Source organism: Macaca nemestrina, chromosome 1 (genome assembly GCF_043159975.1).
Source record: "Macaca nemestrina isolate mMacNem1 chromosome 1, mMacNem.hap1, whole genome shotgun sequence".
Classification (NCBI taxonomy): domain Eukaryota; kingdom Metazoa; phylum Chordata; class Mammalia; order Primates; family Cercopithecidae; genus Macaca; species Macaca nemestrina.
In genome coordinates this window covers 141,077,509-141,099,168 of record NC_092125.1, presented here as the reverse complement: position 1 = coordinate 141,099,168, position 21,660 = coordinate 141,077,509, and the positions used below count along the sequence as shown (strand labels likewise).

Here is a 21,660-nt window from a genome sequence, read left to right as displayed (position 1 = left end):
ACAGTGCCATCAAACTAGAACTCAGGACTAAGAAACTCAATCAAAACCGCTCAACTACGTGGAAACTGAACAACCTGCTCCTGAATGACTACTGGGTACATAATGAAATGAAGGCAGAAATAAAGATGTTATTTGAAACCAATGAGAACAAAGATACAACATACCAGAATCTCTGGGACACATTTAAAGCAGTGTGTAGAGGGAAATTTATAGCACTAAATGCCCACAAGAGAAAGCAGGAAAGATCTAAAATTGACACCCTAGCATCACAATTAAAAGAACTAGAGGAGCAAGAGCAAACACATTCAAAAGCTAGCACAAGGCAAGAAATAACTAAGATCAGAGCAGAACTGAAGGAGATAGAGACACAAAAAACCCTCCAAAAAAATCAATGAATCCAGGAGCTGGTTTTTTGAAAAGATCAACAAAATTGATAGACCGCTAGCAAGACTAAAGAAGAAGAAAAGAGAGACGAATCAAATACATGCAATAAAAAATGATAAAGGGGATATCACCACCGACCCCACAGAAATACAAACTACCATCAGAGAATACTATAAACACCTCTACGCAAATAAACTAGAAAACCTAGAAGAAATGGATAATTTCCTGGACGCTTACACTCTCCCAAGACTAAACCAGGAAGAAGCTGAATCCCTGAATAGACCAATAGCAGGCTCTAAAATTGAGGCAATAAATTAATAGCCTACCAACCAAAAAAAGTCCAGGACCAGACAGATTCACAGCCGAATTCTACCCGAGGTACAAGGAGGAGTTGGTACCATTCCTTCTGAAACTATTCCGATCAATAGAAAAAGAGGGAATCCTCCCTAACTCATTTTACGAGGCCAACATCATCCTGATACCAAAGCCTGACACAGATACAACAAAAAAAGAGAATTTTAGACCAATATCCCTAATGAACATCGATGCAAAAATCCTCAATAAACTACTGGCAAACCGAATCCAGCAGCACATCAAAAAGCTTATCCACCATGATCAAGTGGGCTTCATCCCTGGGATGCAAGGCTGGTTCAACATACACAAATCAATAAATCTAATCCAGCATATAAACAGAACCAAAGACAAAAACCACATGATTATCTCAGTAGATGCAGAAAAGGCCTTTGACAAAATTCAACAGCCCTTCATGCTAAAAACTCTCAATAAATTCGGTATTGATGGAACATATCTCAAAATCATAAGAGCTATTTATGACAAATCCACAGCCAGTATCATACTGAATGGGAAAAAACTGGAAGCATTCCCGTTGAAAACTGGCACAAGACAGGGATGCCCTCTCTCACCACTCCTATTCAACACAGTGTTGGAAGTTCTGGCCAGGCAATCGGGCAAGAGAAAGAAATCAAGGGTATTCAGTTAGGAAAAGAAGAAGTCAAATTGTCCCTGTTTGCAGATGACATGATTATATATTTAGAAAACCCCACTGTCTTAGCCCAAAATCTCCTTAAGCTGATAAGCAACTTCAGCAAAGTCTCAAGATACAAAATCAATGGGCAAAAATCACAAGCATTCTTATACACCAGTAACAGACAAACAGAGAGCCAAATCATGAATGAACTCCCATTCACAATAGCTTCAAAGAGAATAAAATACCTAGGAATCCAACTTACAAGGGATGTAAAGGACCTCTTCAAGGAGAACTACAAACCACTGCTCAGTGAAATAAAAGAAGACACAAACAAATGGAAGAACATATCATGCTCATGGATAGGAAGAATCAATATTGTGAAAATGGCCATACTGCCCAAGGTAATTTATAGATTCAATGCCATCCCCATCAAGCTACCAATGACTTTCTTCACAGAATTGGAAAAAACTGCTTTAAAGTTCATATGGAACCAAAAAAGACCCCACATTGCCAAGATAAAGAACAAAGAACAAAGAAAGCCAAAAGAACAAAGCTGGAGGCATCACACTACCTGACTTCAAACTATACTACAAGGCTACAGTAACCAAAACAGCATGGTACTGGTACCAAAACAGAGATATAGACCAATGGAACAGAACAGAGCCCTCAGAAATAATACCACACATCTACAGCCATCTGATCTTTGACAAACCTGACAAAAACAAGAAATGGGTAAAGGATTTCCTATTTAATAAATGGTGCTGGGAAAACTGGCTAGCCATAAGTAGAAAGCCAAAACTGGATCCTTTCCTTACTCCTTATACGAAAATTAATTCAAGATGGGTTAGAGACTTAAATGTCAGACCTAAAACCATAAAAACCCTAGAAGAAAATCTAGGTAATACCATTCAGGACATAGGCATGGGCAAGGACTTCATGTCTAAAACACCAAAAGCAATGGCCACAAAAGCCAAAATTGACAAATGAGATCTAATTAAACTAAAGAGCTTCTGCACAGCAAAGAAACTACCATCAGAGTGAACAGGCAACCTACAGAATGGGAGAAAATTTTTGCAATCTACTCATCTGACAAAGGGCTAATATCCAGAACCTATAAAGAACTCAATCAAATTTACAAGAAAAAAACAACCCCATCAAAAAGTGGGCAAAGGATATGAACAGACACTTCTCAAAAGAAGACATTCATACGGCCAACAGACACATGAAAAAATGCTCATCATTACTTGCCATCAGAGAAATGCAAATCAAAACCACAATGAGATACCATCTCACACCAGTTAGAATGGCAATCATTAAAAAATTAGGAAACAACAGGTGCTGGAGAGGATGTGGAGAAATAGGAACACTTTTACACTGTTGGTGGGACTGTAAACTAGTTCAACCATTGTGGAAGTCAGTGTGGCGATTCCTCAAGGATCTAGAACTAGAAATACCATTCGACCCAGCCATCCCATTACTGGGTATATACCCAAAGGATTATAAGTCATACTGCTATAAAGACACATGCACACATATGTTTATTGCGGCACTATTCACAATAGCAAAGACTTGGAATCAACCCAAATGTCCATCAGTGACAGACTGGATTAAGAAAATGTGGCACATATACACCAGGGAATACTATACAGCTATAAAAAAGGATGAGTTTGTGTCCTTTGTAGGGACATGGATGCAGCTGGAAGCCATCATTCTCAGCAAACTATCACAAGAACAGAAAACCAAATACCGCATGTTCTCACTCATAGGTGGGAATTGAACAATGAGATCACTTGGACACAGGAAGGGGAATATCATACACTGGGTCCTATTGTAGGGGGGGGAGGGATAGCATTAGGAGATATACCTAATGTAAATGATGAGTTAATGGGTGCAGCACACCAACATGGCACATGTATACATATGTAATGAACCTGCACGTTGTACACATATACCCTAGAACTTAAAGTATAATAAAAAAAATAAAAAAATAAAAAAAAAGAAATTACCTTTGTGATCCAGGTTAAAGATTTCTTAGAACCCATAAATAATGAATCATAAAAGAATAAAATTGATAAGCTGGACTCTGTAAATATTAAAATTTCTGTTCTTTGAAAAATACTATTAAAACACAAGCCACAGACTGGAATATTTGCAAAAATATAACCAATGAATTTGTATTCATGAAAAACTTTCCTTTTATAAAAGTTGTTCTAAGTTGAAAATTATTTTCTTTCATCCTTTCAGTTTTACTTAGTAATGGAAATTCTTTTAAATCTGATTCCCAAAATGATGGTTTTTTTTTTTTTTTTTTTTTTTGGAAGAAGGTGTCTTGCTCTGTTGCCCAGGCTGGAGTGTAGAGGCACGATCTGAGCTCATTGCAACCTCCACCTCCCGGGTTCAAGCAATTCTCCTGCCTCAGCCTCCAGAGTAGCTGGGATTACAAGCACTTGTCACCCTGCCCAGCTAATTTTTTTCTATTTTTAGTAGAGATGGGGTTTCACCATGTTGGACTGGCTGGTCTCAAACTCCTAACCTCAGGTGATCTGCCTGCCTCGGCCTCCCAAAGTGCTGGGATTACAATGGTAAAGTTTTATAATCATTCATTGGTAAGGAATCTAGAGCTTAAGTTTTTTTTTTCAATTTCCATTTCTATTTAAGATTCAGGGATGCAGGTTTGTTACAGGGGCATATTGCATAAGTTGTTCGTTTCTCTAAGATAAAACATATCCATGAAATATTTGCAGAGCCGGATGACTTCTATACGAATTAGAAGAAAGAAGAAACCTGGGTCTTGTTCGTGTCTTTTTATTTCTTCATTACCATCATTGACTGTATTCTTTGCAGGGTTCCTAACTGTTCTGGCAGTAAATTTCACTTTAGCGTAGAACTGCCTAGTCTTCCTTTTGTGAGATATGCTACAGTGAATTTTGAAATGTATAGTTTTAAGCCTTAGAACTGGAAATATTTCAGAACTGTTACATCAGTGAGCCTCCTTGAGTATGAAATTAAAAGCAGGTATTTGTGAACATTACAAATGCTTAATTATTACAACTATTTTAAAACTCTTAATTTACTTTTTCTAGACACTGAAAGATTTTAAGAAATCTTAAAATGTGATTTCTTTGTAGTATTTATTATTTCTTTACAAAAGATCTGGTAACCTTAACATGAGAAAGAGAAAAAATATTCTCACAGCTTCTTCACTCCTACATGCTTCTAAAAATATTACAGTTTATCATCTGAAAAATTTGTGGAATTATGCCAAACAGAATATGTAAAAAATTTCTTTAGTCTACTTTTGGCATGTGTTTTTATTACCCGAAGTTTTATGATTATGGGCTGTTGCCACTGAAAACAGCTAAAGTTTTAACATTTAAAGATCTAGATTCATCAAAGATCAAAAAAGACAAAGAAGGGCATTACATAATGTTAAAGGGATCAATGCAACAAGAAGAGCTAACTATCCTAAATATATATGCACCCAATACAGGAACACCCAGATTCATAAAGCAAGTTCTTAGAGACCTACAGAGACTTAGACAAATCTGACAAAAACAAGCAATGGGGAAAGGATTCCCTATTTAATAAATGGTGTTGGGAAAACTGGCTAGCCATATGCAGAAAACTGAAACTGGACCCCTTCCTTACACCCTATACAAAATTTAACTTGAGATGGATTAAAGACTTAAATGTAAAACCTAAAACCATAAAAACCCTAGAAGAAAACCCAGGTACTACCATTCAGGACATAGACATGGGCAAAGACTTCATGACTAAAACACCAAAAGAAATGGCAACAAAAGCCAAAACAGACAAATGGGATCTAATTAAACTAAACAGCTTCTGCATAGCAAAAGAAACTATCATCAGAGTGAACAGGCAACCTACAGAATGGGAGAAAATTTTTGCAATCTATCCATCAGACAAAGGGCTAATATCCAGAATCTACAAGGAACGTAAACAAATTTATAAGAAAAAAAAAAAAACATCAAAAAGTGGGCAAAGGATATGAACAGACACTTCTCAAAAGAAGATATTTATGTGGCCAACAAACATGAAAAAAAGCTCATTATCACTGCTCATTAGAGAAATGCAAATCAAAAGCACAATGAGATACCATCTCACACTAGTTAGAATGGCGATCATTAAAAAGTCAGGAAACAACAGCTGCTGGAGAGGATATGGAGAAATAGGAACGCTTTTACACTGTTGGTGGGACTGTAAACTAGTTCAACCATTGTGGAAGTCAGTGTGGCGATTCCTCAAGGATCTAGAACCAGAAGTACCATTTGACCCAGCAATCCCATTACTGGGTATATACCCAAAGAATTATAAATCATTCTACTATAAAGACACATGCACATGTATGTTTACTGTAACACTATTCACAATAGCAAAGACTTGGAACCAACCCAAATGCCCATCAATGATAGACTGGATAAAGAAAATGTGGCACATATACATCATGGAATACTATGCAGCCATAAAAAAGGATGAGTTCATGTCCTTTGCAGGGACATAGATGAAGCTAGAAACCATCATTCTCAGCAAACTAACACAGGAACAGAAAATCAACCACCACATGTTCTCACTCATAAGTGGGAGTTGAACAATGAGAACACAGGGTGGGGAACATCACACACTGGGGCCTGTTGGGGCTCGGGGGATAGGGGAGGGATAGCATTAGGAGAAACACCTAACATAGATGACGAGTTGATGGGTGCAGCAAACCACCATGGCACGTGTATACCTATGTAACAAACCTGCACGTTCTGCACATGTATCCCGGAACTTAAAGTATTTAAAAAAAAAAACAAACTTAAATGACCACCCAAAATATGGATTATACAGAATTTTATGTATGTGTATTTATTATACAAGATATAGTTTTTTTTCCTAAATGAAAAGCACACACACACACATTAAACAATTCAATTTTAAAATTCCTGATACTTACCTGTGGACTTTGCCATCTCATTGTTTCCCTTGTCCCAGCTTTCATTCTACATACTATAATTACAAACTTTTTAGAAAAAAAGATGAGTGAACAGATGGATGGGAAAGGATATGAGTACATAGGACAGAAGGGATAACATGATTATGAGATATGTATTAGAATAAATTATTGTAATTCAAAACAACTAATAATTATTTAAAGATACTCACCAAATAGATAATATTTGGTATAAAAACTAAGTTGGTTTTACTAGTAAAGATGGGAGCATGTTTGTACTACAATATTCAAGAAAAGTTATGTGAAATTCAAGAGTAAGAGAAGGTGCCTGAAACTTGAGCAAGGAGATACAAGAGGCATGAAATAGTAGGGTGAGAAGGGATGGCTTCTGAAGAGAGTAAGTCAGTTGATAGTAACCCAAAATAGCAAGAAAAGAAATGGATTATTATTCAATTATGAATCACTTTGTTGTCTTTGTATTTGAATGTGATTCTCTCAAATCTTCCTGCTCATATTTCTGTGTGTCTGCTTTTCATCTAATTACCCTCTTAGCACACTTAAGTGCTCAAAAATAGGTACTGGTAGGAGTCCTTTTGAATAAAATGCCCCATATTTCAGCATCACCAGACCATCATTTTGTTTTTTCTTTCTTTTTTTTTTTTGAGACGTAGTCTTGCTCTGTCGCCTGGGGGGAGTGGGGTGGCGTGATCTCGGTTCACTGCAAGCTCCACCTCCCGGTTCATGCCATTCTCCTGCTTTAGCCTCCCGGCTGAGTTTTTTTTGTATTTTTAGTTGAGAAGGGGTTTCACCGTGTTAGCCAGGATGGTCTCGATCTCCTGACCTCGTGATCTGCCCATCTCGGCTTCTCAAAGTGCTGGGATTACAGGCGTGAGCCACTACGCCCTGCCCATTTTGTTTTTTCTTTAACCAAATCTTCCAAAAACTCAGAAACTGTCATTCATTTTTTATTAACCACAGTAGACATATTTGCCTCTCAATTATACACATGACCTATTGTCATTACACTCAGGAGAAATGTTTCCAAGATAGACAGGCTCTTAAGAGCCTAAAAGATGTCAGGTTGCCAGCTTAGACTGGATTTTTGCTAATTTCCCTGGTATAATTCTTATGGTAACTTATAAAGCAATAATTTGGAATATTTGATCCCTTAGAAAAATTGTTAAAAGCCATTAAATAAGAGATGCCTGTTGGCTGGGCGTGGTGGCGCACACCTGTAATGCCAGCACTTTGGGAGGCTGAGGAGGGAGAATCACTTGAGGTCAAAAGTTTGAGACCAGCCTGGGCAACATGATGAAACCCAATCTCTAGTAAAAATACAAAAATCAGCTGGTGTGGTGGTGCCTGGCTGTAGTCCCACCTACTCAGGAGGCTGAGGCAGGAGAATCGTTTGAACCCAGGAGGTGGACATTGCAGTGAGCAGAGATCGTGCCACTGCACTCCAGCCTGGGCGACGGAGTGAGACTCCGTCTCAAAAAAGAAAAAAAAAGAAGTGCCTGTAATCCCAGCACTTTGGGAGGCTGACGTGGGAGGATTGTTTAAGCTGGGGAGTTTGAGGCTGCAGTGAGCCGTGACTGTGCCACTGTACTCCAGCCTGGGCATTACAGTGACACACTGTCTCTTTGAGAAAAAAAAAAAGCAGTCCTACAGGCTGGCTGTATCCTTTTCCTTACCAGAAAATGTACATGCCAAACAAAAGTGAGGAATCATCTATGGATAGTACAGCAGACACTGCACAATGCTAAACTGCTCTCAAGTCTTCCCTCTCTAGGCAGAGACCAATCTGCGGCCTTTGTATGACTCTGTGTTCCATATCTAACACATCTATCAATCCTAATCAACAAGATTCCTTTTGTTTTTGTCAGGCAAGTCAGATAATCTCTCAAGTATGTATAGCCTTTCTTGATTACTAAAAAAATAAAAACTTATACCCTACCCTAAGGCCACCTTCCTGAAGTCTCAGGGCCTCTACTGCTGCTGAATTTTATATTGTAGCTTTTCAATTTTTATCACAAGCTCCTTCAGGAATCAGGATTTAGTTTGTGATTTAGAAAGTTCTGGCCACTGCCTGGGGTCATAGCTATTTCTACCACTTTCCAGATGTTTGCCCTTGTGCAAGTTAATGATCTTTTTTCACCTACGTTATCTATGAAAAGTAAAAAATAAAGAGTCCTTTTCTTGGCTGTCCATGGTGGCTCATGCCTGGAAGTTACCCCAGCACTTTGGGAGACCGAGGTGGGAGGATCTCTTGATCCCAGGAGGTCAAAGCTGCAGTGAGCCATGATTATACTACTGTAATCCAGCCTGGGCAAGAGAACGAGACCCTCTCTGAAGAATAAATGATATGTAGCACTTGGGCAGAACAGTGGTTGTCCCTGACAGGGGTGAGTGGCGCAATGAAGTCAGAATTAACTGGGAAGGGGCATGAGGAACCTCTTGTGATGTTGGAAATGTTCTATATTGATATGGGTTTTAGTAATATAGATCTATGCATTAGTTGAAATTCAGTGAATATACACTTAAAATTTGAACATTTCATTATGTAAATTTTACCTCAAAGAAAAACTACAAATACTTAATTTAATGAAATGCAGCTGAAATATTTAGGAGAAAGTATGCTGATGTCTGCAGTTTACTGTGAAATACATCAAAAGATAAGATAGACGGATGGAGTGATAGAGGGTGGAGTGATAGATACATGATGAAGTCAGTACAGTAGAATCATAGACTCTAGGTGGTGGGTAAACCAATGACCACTATAAAATTCTTTCAACTTTGCTGTACATTTGAAAGTTTTCACAACAAAATGTTAAAAAAAAAAAAATAGCACCTGACACAGAGTAAGCACTAGTCAGTGATGGCAAATAGCTATTTTCAGCTGCAGAGGGATGAACAGGGGGTCAAATCACTGAATCTACTGTAGATCTGTCAGGAAGGAAAGAGACTGCTACTTTTCCCATAAACTTTCTTCCCAAATCACAATTTACCTAATTAAAAAAAATTTTTTTCTTTGGCATCTTTATATAAAAATCAATTACTAAAAAAAAAAAAACCAATTAACAACACATGATTCAGGCAGTTCTAGCTAATAGAGGTGACACATATAGGGAAAGCAATTATCAGAACAGGGTAGAAAGAGAAGATAAAAAGCAAATATAATTTTACTGTATGACAAATCTCCCTCAAATAGTTTTCTATTTATTGAATACTTCTAATGATCTGCTATTTTTAAAAAATCCAACTTCCTAAACATTATTTAAAAAGTGCTATTAAATTCTGTTTTAGTGCTGAAAATGCCTCAATTTGTCATGTCTGATGAGGCAATATTAAAATATCAGATGATTTTATATAGCTCATGAGCTAGAGGTGGAGGAAACTGAACAAGACACCCATATGTACATTGAGCTCCACAAGGTTAGTTGACTTAGGACCTGCAACTTATTTACGCAACAGAACGAAGTGCTTTCAGCAAGAAAACAGACATACAATAGGAAATGGAAAGGGAAAGGAAAGCTGGATGTGGGGTGGTAAATGCTCCTGGGAATTAACTTCAGGTTTCAGAATAATTGTTGGAACTCTTCCTGGCCTTGATAGCTGGGTAAGACATTAAATATTGGCTTTAGGTACTGAATATCTGAAACATTCTTTATGCCTTTTGAATATACTCACAGTTTCTTTTCAAATACTCCACTTACTTGATTGTCATTTTCATTATCTTTGATAACCAAATACCTCAATAAATTTAATGAAGCCATAATCCTGTTAATTGAAAATACATGTTACTTACAGTATGGTTTTATATAGTCAACAGAAATCTCAATTAATAAGCTAAAACTTTGGGCATATTTTTATAATTAGGTTTGCCAATAGAAACTATTTCCATTAATATCTTTTTGAGTAGTAATAACTTATCACTCTTGTTTTCCATTGAAGTTCAAATAATACAATTGTGAAAATTATTATCCTTGTTTTAAAAAAGTGTTATCTTTAGTATTTGAGAGCATCATCTCTTGCTTTCTGAATTTTAAGATTCCTTTTCAAATGCTTTTAACCATTTCTCAATATCCATTCCAGTATACTGAAACTGAAATTATATGTTCTATATGAAAAAAAAATGACCTGGAAAACAATAAAACAACAAAATCTAAACACATAAATTACATACATACACAGATTTTTAGTTTTAAGTCACAAATGCTGTCATTGCAAATTTCTGTGGAATGCTGGGTACATAAAAGCTATCAAATCCTGGTTTTTGGTCATTCACCTAGAAAGAGGAGCTTTTTATTTTGTTTCTACACATTATCAAATCACTTATATATGAAAAATCTTTATGTAACTTAATGAATTAGCCATAAATCATAAAATCACAGGAAAAGACATTTTATTACTTTAGGTTCCCTAAGCAGATGTTTCCCATTTTATTCTGAATTCACTATGTGAACTTCAGTAATGGTCACCTCACCTATCTGAGTTTTGCAGTAAATCTGTTTCTGCACCCTCGGGAAGAAAAAGTACCAAATCAAGAAGGGAAACCAACTGTGGTCCTGTAAACCATTTGTTGTTATGTGTTCTCTGAAAAACAACGAAAAATTGAGAAAGGCTTTAAATAGCTTGATAATTCATGTGTTTTTCTAATACCTTGACACTACGAAAATAAAGAATTGCACATTTAAAATATATTTTTTAACTTTAATTTCCATACTTTCATTCACTTCCCAGACACCAGGAACAAACCCTGCCAGTTTGAGAACACTGGTCACTCTGTTTTCCATTTAGAATTACTGAGTACTCACAAACAGAAGAGACTTAAGTTTCCATTCATTTTTCAGAAGCATATAACAAAACAAAAAGAAGCCACAATATCAGCTAAAAGAGGTCCAGAGTGATGACTCACACCTGTAATCCCAGCATTTTGGGAGGCCAAGGCAGGTGGATCACTTGAGCTCAGGAGTTCAAGACAAGCCTGGGCAACACGGTGAAACTCCATCTCTACAAAGTCAAAATTCAGCCAGGTGCAGTGGTGGGCACCTGCAGTCCCAATTACTCGGGAGGCTGATTTGGGAGGACTGCTTGAGCTCAGGAGGTGGAGGTTGCAGTGAGCCGAGATCGTGCCACTGCACCCAACCTGGGTGACAGGAGTGAAACCCTGTATCCAAAAAAAAAAAAAAAAGCTCAAAGAATACAATTTAAACTTACAGTTAACAAAATTTCCAAATTCAGAGTTTTTAAAACATAGTAGAAATAGGGGAAAAAAATATGCCTTAATATTTAAGTAATAGTAATTAATACTAGAGATAGAGCAATAACTCACATTAAATGTATTCTACATATGAATAAATATACCCTACAAAATAAATTGGCAATTGACACTTTGGCTATGTTCTTACCTTTAATGACATGTCAATTTGATTTTTGATATTTTGAATAATAAAAGCCTCCACACCTGAGTGATTACTTGTATTCAATAAGCACCTTGAAAGCAAAAATTACAATACATGTGAAATTATCCTGGATGGCATTAGAATTAAATGGTGATAAAAGTCTTACAAATGCAAAGAGGCCATGTGTTACTTCTAGGAATAAAAACCCCACAGTAATGGCAATTAGCAAGGTGATCAACCAATTACAAAGCCACCTGTAATAGTTATTGTTCTCACTAAATGGTAACTTATTTTTTTATTTTTTTTAGACAGAGTCTCACCCTGTTGCCCAGGCTGGAGCGCAATGGCACGATTTCGGCTCACTATAACCCCTGCCTCCCGGTTCAAGTGATTCTCCTGCCTCGGCCTCCCAAGTAGCTGGGATTACAGGTGCCAGTCACCATGTCTGGCTAATTTTTTATATTTTTAGTAGAACGGGGTTTCACCACGTTGGCCAGGCTTGTCTCAAACTCCTGACCTCGTGATCCGCCCGCCTCAGCCTCCCAAAGTCCCGGGATTACAGGTATGAGCCACCACACCTGACCCATAAATTCTTATTTATAACTGGATCTTCCAACAAGCCATTTCTATCAAACCAAATTTGAGTATTTTTAATGCCCATAGTTACAATAATTTAACATGGCAAGAAAGGACACTAACATAATAGTCTAAAAAATCCCCAAATTCTTTCCTGTGAAAGTAGTCTAGTGCTAGAGTAGCTTAATTGCAAAAAAAAAAACAAAAAAACAAAAAAAACCCCACAAAAACTAGGTATGACTAGCTTAAGAAAAAAAGGGGATTTATTGGTAGAGCTACAGATAGAATAGAATAGGAAAGCTAGTATAATACCTAAGAATTGAGATTTCATAAACTTGCTCTTACTGCCAATAGAACAACAAGAAAAGATAGGATCAAGAGTGTTGGCTGGGCATGGTGGCTCACGCATGTCATCTCAACACTTTGAGAGGCTGAGGTAGGTGTGAATCGCTTGAGCCCAGGAGTTTGAGACCAGCCTGGGTAACATGGAAAAATCTTGTCTCCACAAAAAAATTAGTTGGGCATGATGGCATGCACCTGTAGTCCCAGCTACCTGGGAGGCTGAGGTGGGAGGATCACCTGAAGCTGGGAGGTCAAGGGTTAAGGCTGCAGTGAGCCATGATCACACTGCTGCACCCCCACAAAAACAACAGTGCTAATACTGGCCAATCCCAAGTAAGACATTTTAGCAAATCCAGCCTGCTGCCCAATTTTATCAATAAAGTTTTACTGGAACACACCCATCCCCAATACAAAGTCAACACTGAGCAGTTGCAACAGAGACTGTATAGCCCATAAAACCTATATTTACCATTTGGCTCTTCACAGAAAATTAGCAAGTTTACCAATCTTTAGAGAGTTGCTAGAATCTTATCCACCTCAAAGAGCACTATTAGTAAGCTCTTACTATTAACATAGTGCATAGCCTATGAAAGTTGTAATTCCAAAGCCATCAATTTCAACTGTGAGTAATGGAGATTAGTGACATACACAAAGTTCTAGCAGGAGCATCATCCCAGTTTAATTATTTTTAGGTCTATTTCAAATTTAGAGTATTCCAATTGATTGAACTGCAATATATACTATTAGTCATACAAAATATAGACATATATAGTATGTATCTGAAATATTTGATTAACCCTTTCTCTAGCCATCACTGAGAATGTATAATATGGCTTCTAACCAGAGTTGAATTACATGTAAAACATACCGACACACTACGCCCTAAAACAATTACATGGCATTAACATCATTTTTAATCAGCCACACACTTAGCAATTAGCCATGCTTGATACATACCTAAATAATGTATATTTGCCTTGTGAATCCAACTTGTTAATATACAGCTGAAGCATAGCTAAACTCTTTTTCCTCTAAAATGGAACAAACAATATTATTATATCAAATGAATAGATGGCCCAGACTTCATCACTATCCATTTCATGCATGTAATAAATCCACACTTGTACCTCCTAAATATATAAAAATTTTACAAATTAAAAATTTTAAAAAGAAGATTAAATTATTTGTCAAATTTTCTCATTGTAACTCATTATTCTTTAGTCTCCAAACATTTACATACCAGTGTCTCAATGGGGCAAAGTGTCATTACTTTCACTAAGCCCTGGAAATAAAAAAATGTAAAATTCAGATGTAAACAGATTATACTGACTGCAAACAAACAACTACAATACATCAATAGGTTACTAAAAATTCAGAGAAGTGAGGGTAGCAGATTTAAAAGTGAAGTAAATTAATTTTTCCCTAAGCCTTCCATTCCAGAAAGCTAACTACAATTGATTTTTTAAGTGATATTGAGTAGAGTGTCACAAAGCGTACTTTTAAAAGCAAATGATAATTTTCAATTATGTCTACAGTGGCAAGAAAATGAAATCAAACCCACGGAAATATAATTTATTAATTAAAAACAATCAAACAATATGTTAACAAAAACCATGTTTTTCTATTTAAATATCAGGAAAACCAGTTCCCACACTGAAATCTAAGGATGTCCTTGGATATCATAACAAAGAGTACTGGGCAAAATAAACCATAGGAGGGAAAAACAAAATGTATATTAGTCTTTATGGTAATGAGTCTGTGGATGCCTTGGATGGAGTCCTGAGAACTTGAGTTATGAGAAACATAAAGGAGCTTCATTTTCCAAGATCCCTACAGAAATAAAGTACTGAAAGAAGAAAGTTATGCTTTTCTACTGGACGCTGTGCTATCTATAATGGTGGCCTCTAATAGCTATCCATGTTTAAACAAATTAAAATTTAAATTTAAAACTCAGTTCCAGCTGGGCGCAGTGGCTCACGCCTGTAATCCCAGCACTTTGGGAGGCGGGCGGATCACAAGGTCAGGAGATCAAGACCATCCTGGCTAACACGGTGAAACTCAATCTCTACTATAAATACAAAAATATCAGCTGGGCATGGTGGCGGGCACCTGTAGTCCCAGCTACTCGGGAGGCTGAGGCAGGAGAATGGTGTGAACCCGGGAGGTGGAGGTTGCAGTGAGCTGAGATAGTGCCACCGCACTCCAGCCTGGGTGACAGAGCAAGACTCCGTCTCAAAAAAAAAAAAAAAAATACACACACACACAAAACAACTTAGTTCCTTAGTCACATTTCAAGTGTTCAGTTTGGTTAGTGGCTTTCATATTGTCAAAGTTCTACTGGACAGCATTACACCAGAGTTTTCAAAGGTTGCAGAGAAGAGAGTGGGAAAGGAATCAGAAAAGACCTTATTTTAAGTTCAGAACAGGCAAAGGGCTATTTTCAATATTAGAATACATATTTTATTTACCTGAGGTACAGTAAGAAAACTCTTGATTTCTAAGTACTGGTAAAGTAGACTACTGTCTTCTATTCTCAATAAACTATTCTCCAGCAGCTCCTACAGATTAAAATATATGCAGATACATATATAGTGAAGTCAACAGCTGTTATTTGTTGACAAGACTATGTATTTAAGTTATAATGGGAACAAACATCTTACCAATCCTTTGGAGATAACAGACTCTTCTGTTCTGAAAAATAATATTACAATTTATCATGAATTTGTAAACTATTTTAGAAGGATACTTCATCTGATGAAAAATACAGCAAAAATTGAAATTTTAACACTTTTAAAATGTGTATCATTAAGGAGAAATTCTGTTGAAGAACTTGATCAAAAGTTTTAATCCATCTTTGATCTGTCTTTTGGTTTGGCTAAGACCGCTAAATCTGACCAAAATAAATCTATTCAGGGATTATTTCCTAACTTCAAAACAATAGATCTCCAACAGCAAGCGCTAAGAAACTAACTATACCTGATATAACCAATGCTATATATTCCAGTTGATTGTTCTGTAAAATCTTTCCAATTCTTTTTATTCAAAAAAAGATTCAATGACTATGCAGTTTGGAAATCTCAAGAATATAGGACTTAGATTCAAAACAATACATACTATCACTGTATGAATAACAGAAACTAAATGTAATGAATATAAAATCATTAACACATACAAAATACAGCAAATTTACAGAGTTAGTAACTACTTGTGCCAGGAGATCCTTGGAAATTCCTGCCTTGTATGCTGAAGATTTGCACATTGCCATGTTACAAATCTTCCTTCACCTGGTAAGAGATGGGATTGATAAACTGTCACTAGTGTTCCAGGAGGATAATTGCAAAGCCCTAACTGATCTCAGGGGATAATTTAAACATGTTACATGTTATAGTGAAAGAAAACAAAGCATACAGTTTTGCGAAATTCTTTAATAATTTCTGTCTAGAAATTATGTATACTTGTTACTCTGTAATTTCCTTTTTTTTCTCTTTTGAGACAGGGTCTTATTCTGTTGCCCAGGCTGGACTGCAGTGGTGTGATCTCTGCTCACTGCAGCCTAGACCTCCCCGGTACAGGCAATTCTTTCACCTCAGCCTCCCAAGTAGCTGGGACAACGGGCATGCGCCACCACACCTGGCTAACTTTTCAGATTTTTTGTAGAGAGAGACTGGCCTCAAACTCCTGGGGTAAAGCAATCCTCTTGCCTTGGTCTCCCAAGGTGCTGGGATTACAGGCGTGAGCCACTATGCCTGGCCTTTTTTTTTTTTTTTTTTTAATAGAAAGTCCTGCTGCTTAGCACCTCAAACGAGAAAAGTTGTAATTAAATGATATCACTGTCAATAATCTCAATTATAAAAAGTGGAAGTCAAGACACCTCCTTCCTTTTGATGCAATTCACAGACTGTGTCCATGAAGGAAAAATATGGATGAATGTCTTTTATTGACTGCCCTTCCTTAGGATGGAGGAGGATGCAGTAGGGTAGGGGTGTTTTAATTACCAACTTTTGGAATAAGGGAAGAAATCTTAGAAAGAGATGACTGGAAAAGCCCTTAAGACAAAAATCTTAATACTGTCTTAGGTTTAAAATAAAAGAGACTTTGGTGTAAAACCTCTTTGACTCATTTCTGTCTCTCTCGTGAATTATTTGCCAAGCTGTTCTATAAAATAACCAATTAATTAATTAGAGCCTAGCAAAGAGAAGGCAGTCTCTGCTGATCTTAACAAGGACTATTTTAACACTATTTCATTTTGAGATACCATCTAAATGATCTTACCTTTGCAAAAAGACTTCAATATGCCCCATATTAAACTGCAAAAGGTACAATGGGCTAAAATAGAAACAAAACAAATATATATATAATACACACACAGAGATGTACGCACATACATACTGTTATGGGTTGGATTGTATCTCCCCCAAAAAACATATGTTAGAGTCCATACCTCCAGTACCTCAGAATCTGACCTTATTTGGAGATAGGGGTTTTTATGGAGGTAATCAATTTAAAGTGAGATTATTAGGGTGGGCCCTAATCCAATATGACTGTTGTCCTTATAAAAAAGGAAAGTTTGGAGACAGACACAAGCACACAGGGAGAACAGCATATGAACATGAAGGCAGAGAACAGGATAATGCATCTACAAGCCAAAGACCATCAAAGATTGCGAGCAAATCACCAGAAGCCAGGGGAGAGGCATGGAGAAGATTCTCCTTCACAACCCTCAGAAGGAGCCTCCAGAACTATGAGACAAACTATTTGTTATTTTAACCATCCAGTTGGTAGCACTTTTTTACAGGAGCCCTAGCAAATCAATACACATATGCTGTATAAGTTATTTTGGTGATAGACTGTGATGCTTAAGAGTACAGGCTCTGGGGTCAGACAGAGCTGTCTGAATCCCACCTATGCCACAAAGTAGTTAGATCTTCGGTGGTATATTAACCTGTCTAAGCCTGTTATTTTCATCTGTAAAATGAAAGAATGCTCTATTTCACAGGCTTATTATAAGGATGAGATAATGCATATAAAGTTATTAGCATAATGTTTCATACATGGTGCACATGCAAATGATAGCCATTATCGCAACATTTACATACAAATATACTCCTAGGTATATTCATAAATATACAAACTCACACAAACACCCAATGCTTAGAGACAAAAACACAATCCTTATTATCACAGAACTCAAAGTCCAGAAGATATTACATTATAAAATTATATCTTTTAAAAATAATTTTAACGAACATTGTGGGAAAAGAAGACAAGGTCAAGGTAATTATAATGGAAGGATTCAACCTAAATTGGGTGGTGAGTGAAGGCTTTGCTCAGAAAGTGACATTTAAGGATAAAGATAATTTTAAGCATATACAAAGGCCAAATAGCTGGAAAACGCATAACATTTAAACAAGAAACAAAAGAAGGTCTGTGTCACTGGCGCATAGCAAACAAGAGGAAAGGTGGTAGGAGATGAATCAGGACAATCGAGCAGGGAACAGACCAAGCATAAGTTTGTCTCAGAAGTTATGCAAAGGCATTAAGACACTATTCTTAAAGCAATACGAAGCCACTGGAGGGTTTTCAGTAAGGGACTTCTTTTAAGGCTTCACTTTCTGGTATGTTGAGAATGTGTTAAATTAAAAGGCAGTCGAAGTGGATATATTAGTATCCACTTAGGATTACAGCCGTAATCCAGTGAAAAGATGATGATACCCTGGGTACCTGGCTAGTTCCAGGGTGGTCTCAAAAGCTTCAAAACCAAGCCCAGTTTATCATCTTCTGATTCTTGTCCCCACCATTCCCTTACACCTATTTCAACACCCCCCACTTTCATTACTTGTCTACTGCTATCTTTAACAGATTATAGCTGGGACCATTCTTATTAAAAATAGCCTTTATTATTTATTTAAAATGTATTAGTGTGTTAATGTGCATATATTGGACATTAGATAGATGAGAATTTTATGAAATTCCTTTTGGAATACATGAATAAACCAAACACTAACTCTTACCTTAAGACCATTGGAAGCTGATCAATACGGATGCCCTGTACAAATACCAGATATGCCAGAGAAGCCATTGAGTCTGCTAACTGTTTATCTTCTTCTTCTTCAAATTCAAGGTAATTCCAAGTTCTCTTTTTCCTTCCATGATTAAAAATCATTTTGGGGAAAGGGTATCCAATTGCTGATAAAAAACCCTATGAAATGGATAAAAAAGGAAACCGTAGCACACAGACTCTAAGACGCCCCCTGCCCCGTTTTCAGACTCCATATTCTCACCAAGGGGAGTGTAATCACTCCCTTTGAGCATAAGTGGGACCTACGAGACTTGCTTTCAACCAACAGAATATGCCAAGATGTCACTCCCATGATTAGATTATAAGACAAAAGTGAAGGGGTTTCTACAGAAGTAATTAAGGTCCCAAATCAGTTGATTTTGAGTCATTCAGAAAGGAAACCATCCTGGGTGGCCCTAACTTAATCAGGTAGATTTTTAAAGGGGGTCCAGGCCTTCCCTGAGAGTCAGAAACTCTCCCTTGCTGGCTTTAAAGAACTAAGCTGCCATGTTATGAGAAGGCTCATGGACAGAACTACATGGCAAGGGACCAACTACAGGCAGATCCTAGAAGCTAAATGTGGTCCCTGGCTGACAGCCAGCAAGAAAATGGGCACCTCAGTCCTACAGCTTGGAGGAAATGAATTCTGCCAACAGCGGAAACCTGGAAGTGGATCTTTCCCAGTTAAGCTTCTGATAAAGACTACAGGCCCAGTCAACAACTGGCCTGTAGCCCAATAAGACCCCGAGCAGAGGACCCAGTTAAGCTGTGGCTGGACTCCTGATCCATAGAAACTGTGAGATAACAAAGGTACGCTGTTTTAAACTAAGTTTATAGGAATTTGTTATATAGCAGTGAAAAACTAATACAGAAGCCAACAGCAAAATCATATTTTACATAGCGTTTTATACATCAGAAGTATTCTAAATTCAGAATCATAGTTTAAAAAAAGTTTAAAATGATGAATTTTATGTATATTTTACCACAATTTTTTTTTTTAAAAAGTGCTTCAGGGATATTTCAACGCAATCTAAAATGTGAGACACAAATATATGAAGCAAGGGTAAAGCAACTAAAACGAAGAATACTCCAGGAACAACGTTCCACTGACACTGCCTGTAGAGAGCGGGCTGCAGGAACGCTGGGCAGGGCAGCGTTGAGGAGACACTGTTGATCTCTCAAGTCATCTGGGCTCTCATGTCAGATGAGAAAGAAGCATCCTTGCATGAGTGGGTAGGACCACAGGGCTAAATAAAGCTTTATGCTCAGGAAACAGGATCACCCTATGCCTCTTATACTGGTACTAATTCTAGTGTACCACAAAGCGCCTGACCTTCAGAATCCACTGAAACTGATTTTGAGCTTTGGCTCTGCCACTCACTAGCTGTGTGACACTGGATGAGCCATAAAACGGCATAATACCTATGTCAAATATTTATTGAGCAGCTCCACAAAAAAAGCGTAAGAAAGTTAAAGTCACAACAAACTACCATATAGGAGTTAAAAGGGAATGAATGACAAAAACAGCTAAAGCAGAATGAATAACTTCCACACAAGTAACTCTTTTATTCAATAAACACTTAAGTGCAAAGCGCCGGGCTTGACTTTATGGGGAATCATAAAGCCAAGTAAGTCTTTTCCAGCCTTCAGGGAGTTAAAATCTGCTGATCCCAGATGGTTCCATTAGTCATTTCAGAATACAAAAAGGAACCATGGAAAATCATCCTCAGTCACAAGAGACTGCTATTCAGCAACCAGATGCTAAATATATACTGCTGCAGTGATTTTCAAAGCCATGCATTCTTGTTATAGCTACAAGACAAAAAGTTTATTGCACTCTGATTCCAAATGTCCTTCATCATGAAGCTTCATTTCTTTATTCAGCCAATGCTACATGTGTTTCTTCCAGAGTAAGGTAGCCCTGTTTTTTTTGTTTGTTTGTTTGTTTGTTTGGCGACAAGGTCTCACTCTGTCACTCAGGCTGGAGTGTAGTGGCATGATCATGGCTCACTGCAGCCTTGACTTCTCCAGGCTCAAGCAATCCACCTTCCTCAGTCTCCTGAGTAGCTGGGACTACAGGTACATGCCACCACGCCCACTATTTTACTTTTATTTTTAATTTTTTTATAGAGATGGGGTTTCGCCATGTAGCCCACGCTGGTCTTGAACTCCTGGGCTTAAGTGATCTGCCGCCTTGGCCTCCCAAAGGCCTGGGCCTACAGGCGTGAGCTACCGTGCCCAGCCTAGGATACCCTTTTAAAAACATCATTATATGCAACTAGATTCTACAGTGCTGCTCTGGATATCTGAGGTCCAATCTGTTCCCAAATCTGGGCCTTCACTATCTACCCACACACCATCCAGCAGTCTTGCTCAGACCCAGGCTGTACCTGCCACCATACAATTTCTCAAAATTCATGGAAGCTTTTGTCTTTTCAGGAATGTTCCTGTACTACAGCCTTTGGGACATTCTAGTGGTTCTGTACCAAAATAACTTGTACCAAAGTAAGGATGGCTGAGGCCAGTGAATCCCAACCACACCACGCTTACCAGTACTTCTCCAGCACAGAACAGAAGACATCTCCTCATTTCATCTCCTAGCTGGTCTCACCTCTACTTCTAGACTGCTCTGTGCATCCTCACTGCTGGCTCTTTGTACTTGCAATGTTCCTTCTACTGAGATTTTAGAACCACTCACCTACATCCTCAGTCTCTTCATAGGATGCTTGTTCTGCCTCACTGCCTTAACTAAACCTGTCTGATTTCTGGTGGGAGATGCTCATTCTCACACCTTTTATACCACAGGGTCCGGAAGGCAGCTGTTGGCTGGGGAGTACAGGTAGGGGCTTAGCATAGTTTTGTAGTATTGGCTTTTTCTGTACTTTTCAACAAAAGCACATTTTCCTTTGATGCAGATAACATACTGTCCTTTTCTCTGTCATATGCTGACTTCCTG

At 37.7% G+C, this 21,660-nt stretch overlaps 1 protein-coding gene across 3 annotated transcripts in view; it reads right to left on the bottom strand.

Annotated features, from left to right (window-relative positions):
- LOC105485390 (glomulin, FKBP associated protein) overlaps positions 1 to 21,660 on the bottom strand; it is a 65,335-nt gene that overhangs the window by 7,073 nt on the left and 36,602 nt on the right. For 2 of the 3 annotated variants that reach the window (XM_071079208.1, XM_011747699.3), the window contains exons 8-16: positions 18,658 to 18,845; positions 16,919 to 16,972; positions 15,307 to 15,337; positions 15,115 to 15,204; positions 13,887 to 13,928; positions 13,604 to 13,677; positions 11,735 to 11,819; positions 10,810 to 10,919; positions 10,040 to 10,103 (exon numbers count right to left, since the gene is read on the bottom strand). In XM_071079208.1, the coding sequence (XP_070935309.1) occupies positions 10,040 to 10,103; positions 10,810 to 10,919; positions 11,735 to 11,819; positions 13,604 to 13,677; positions 13,887 to 13,928; positions 15,115 to 15,204; positions 15,307 to 15,337; positions 16,919 to 16,972; positions 18,658 to 18,845 (738 nt within the window). Of the gene's footprint in view, positions 1 to 10,013; positions 10,104 to 10,809; positions 10,920 to 11,734; positions 11,820 to 13,603; positions 13,678 to 13,886; positions 13,929 to 15,114; positions 15,205 to 15,306; positions 15,338 to 16,918; positions 16,973 to 18,657; positions 18,846 to 21,660 lie in introns of all 3 variants that reach the window. The other variant, XR_011613328.1, reaches the window with a different exon arrangement.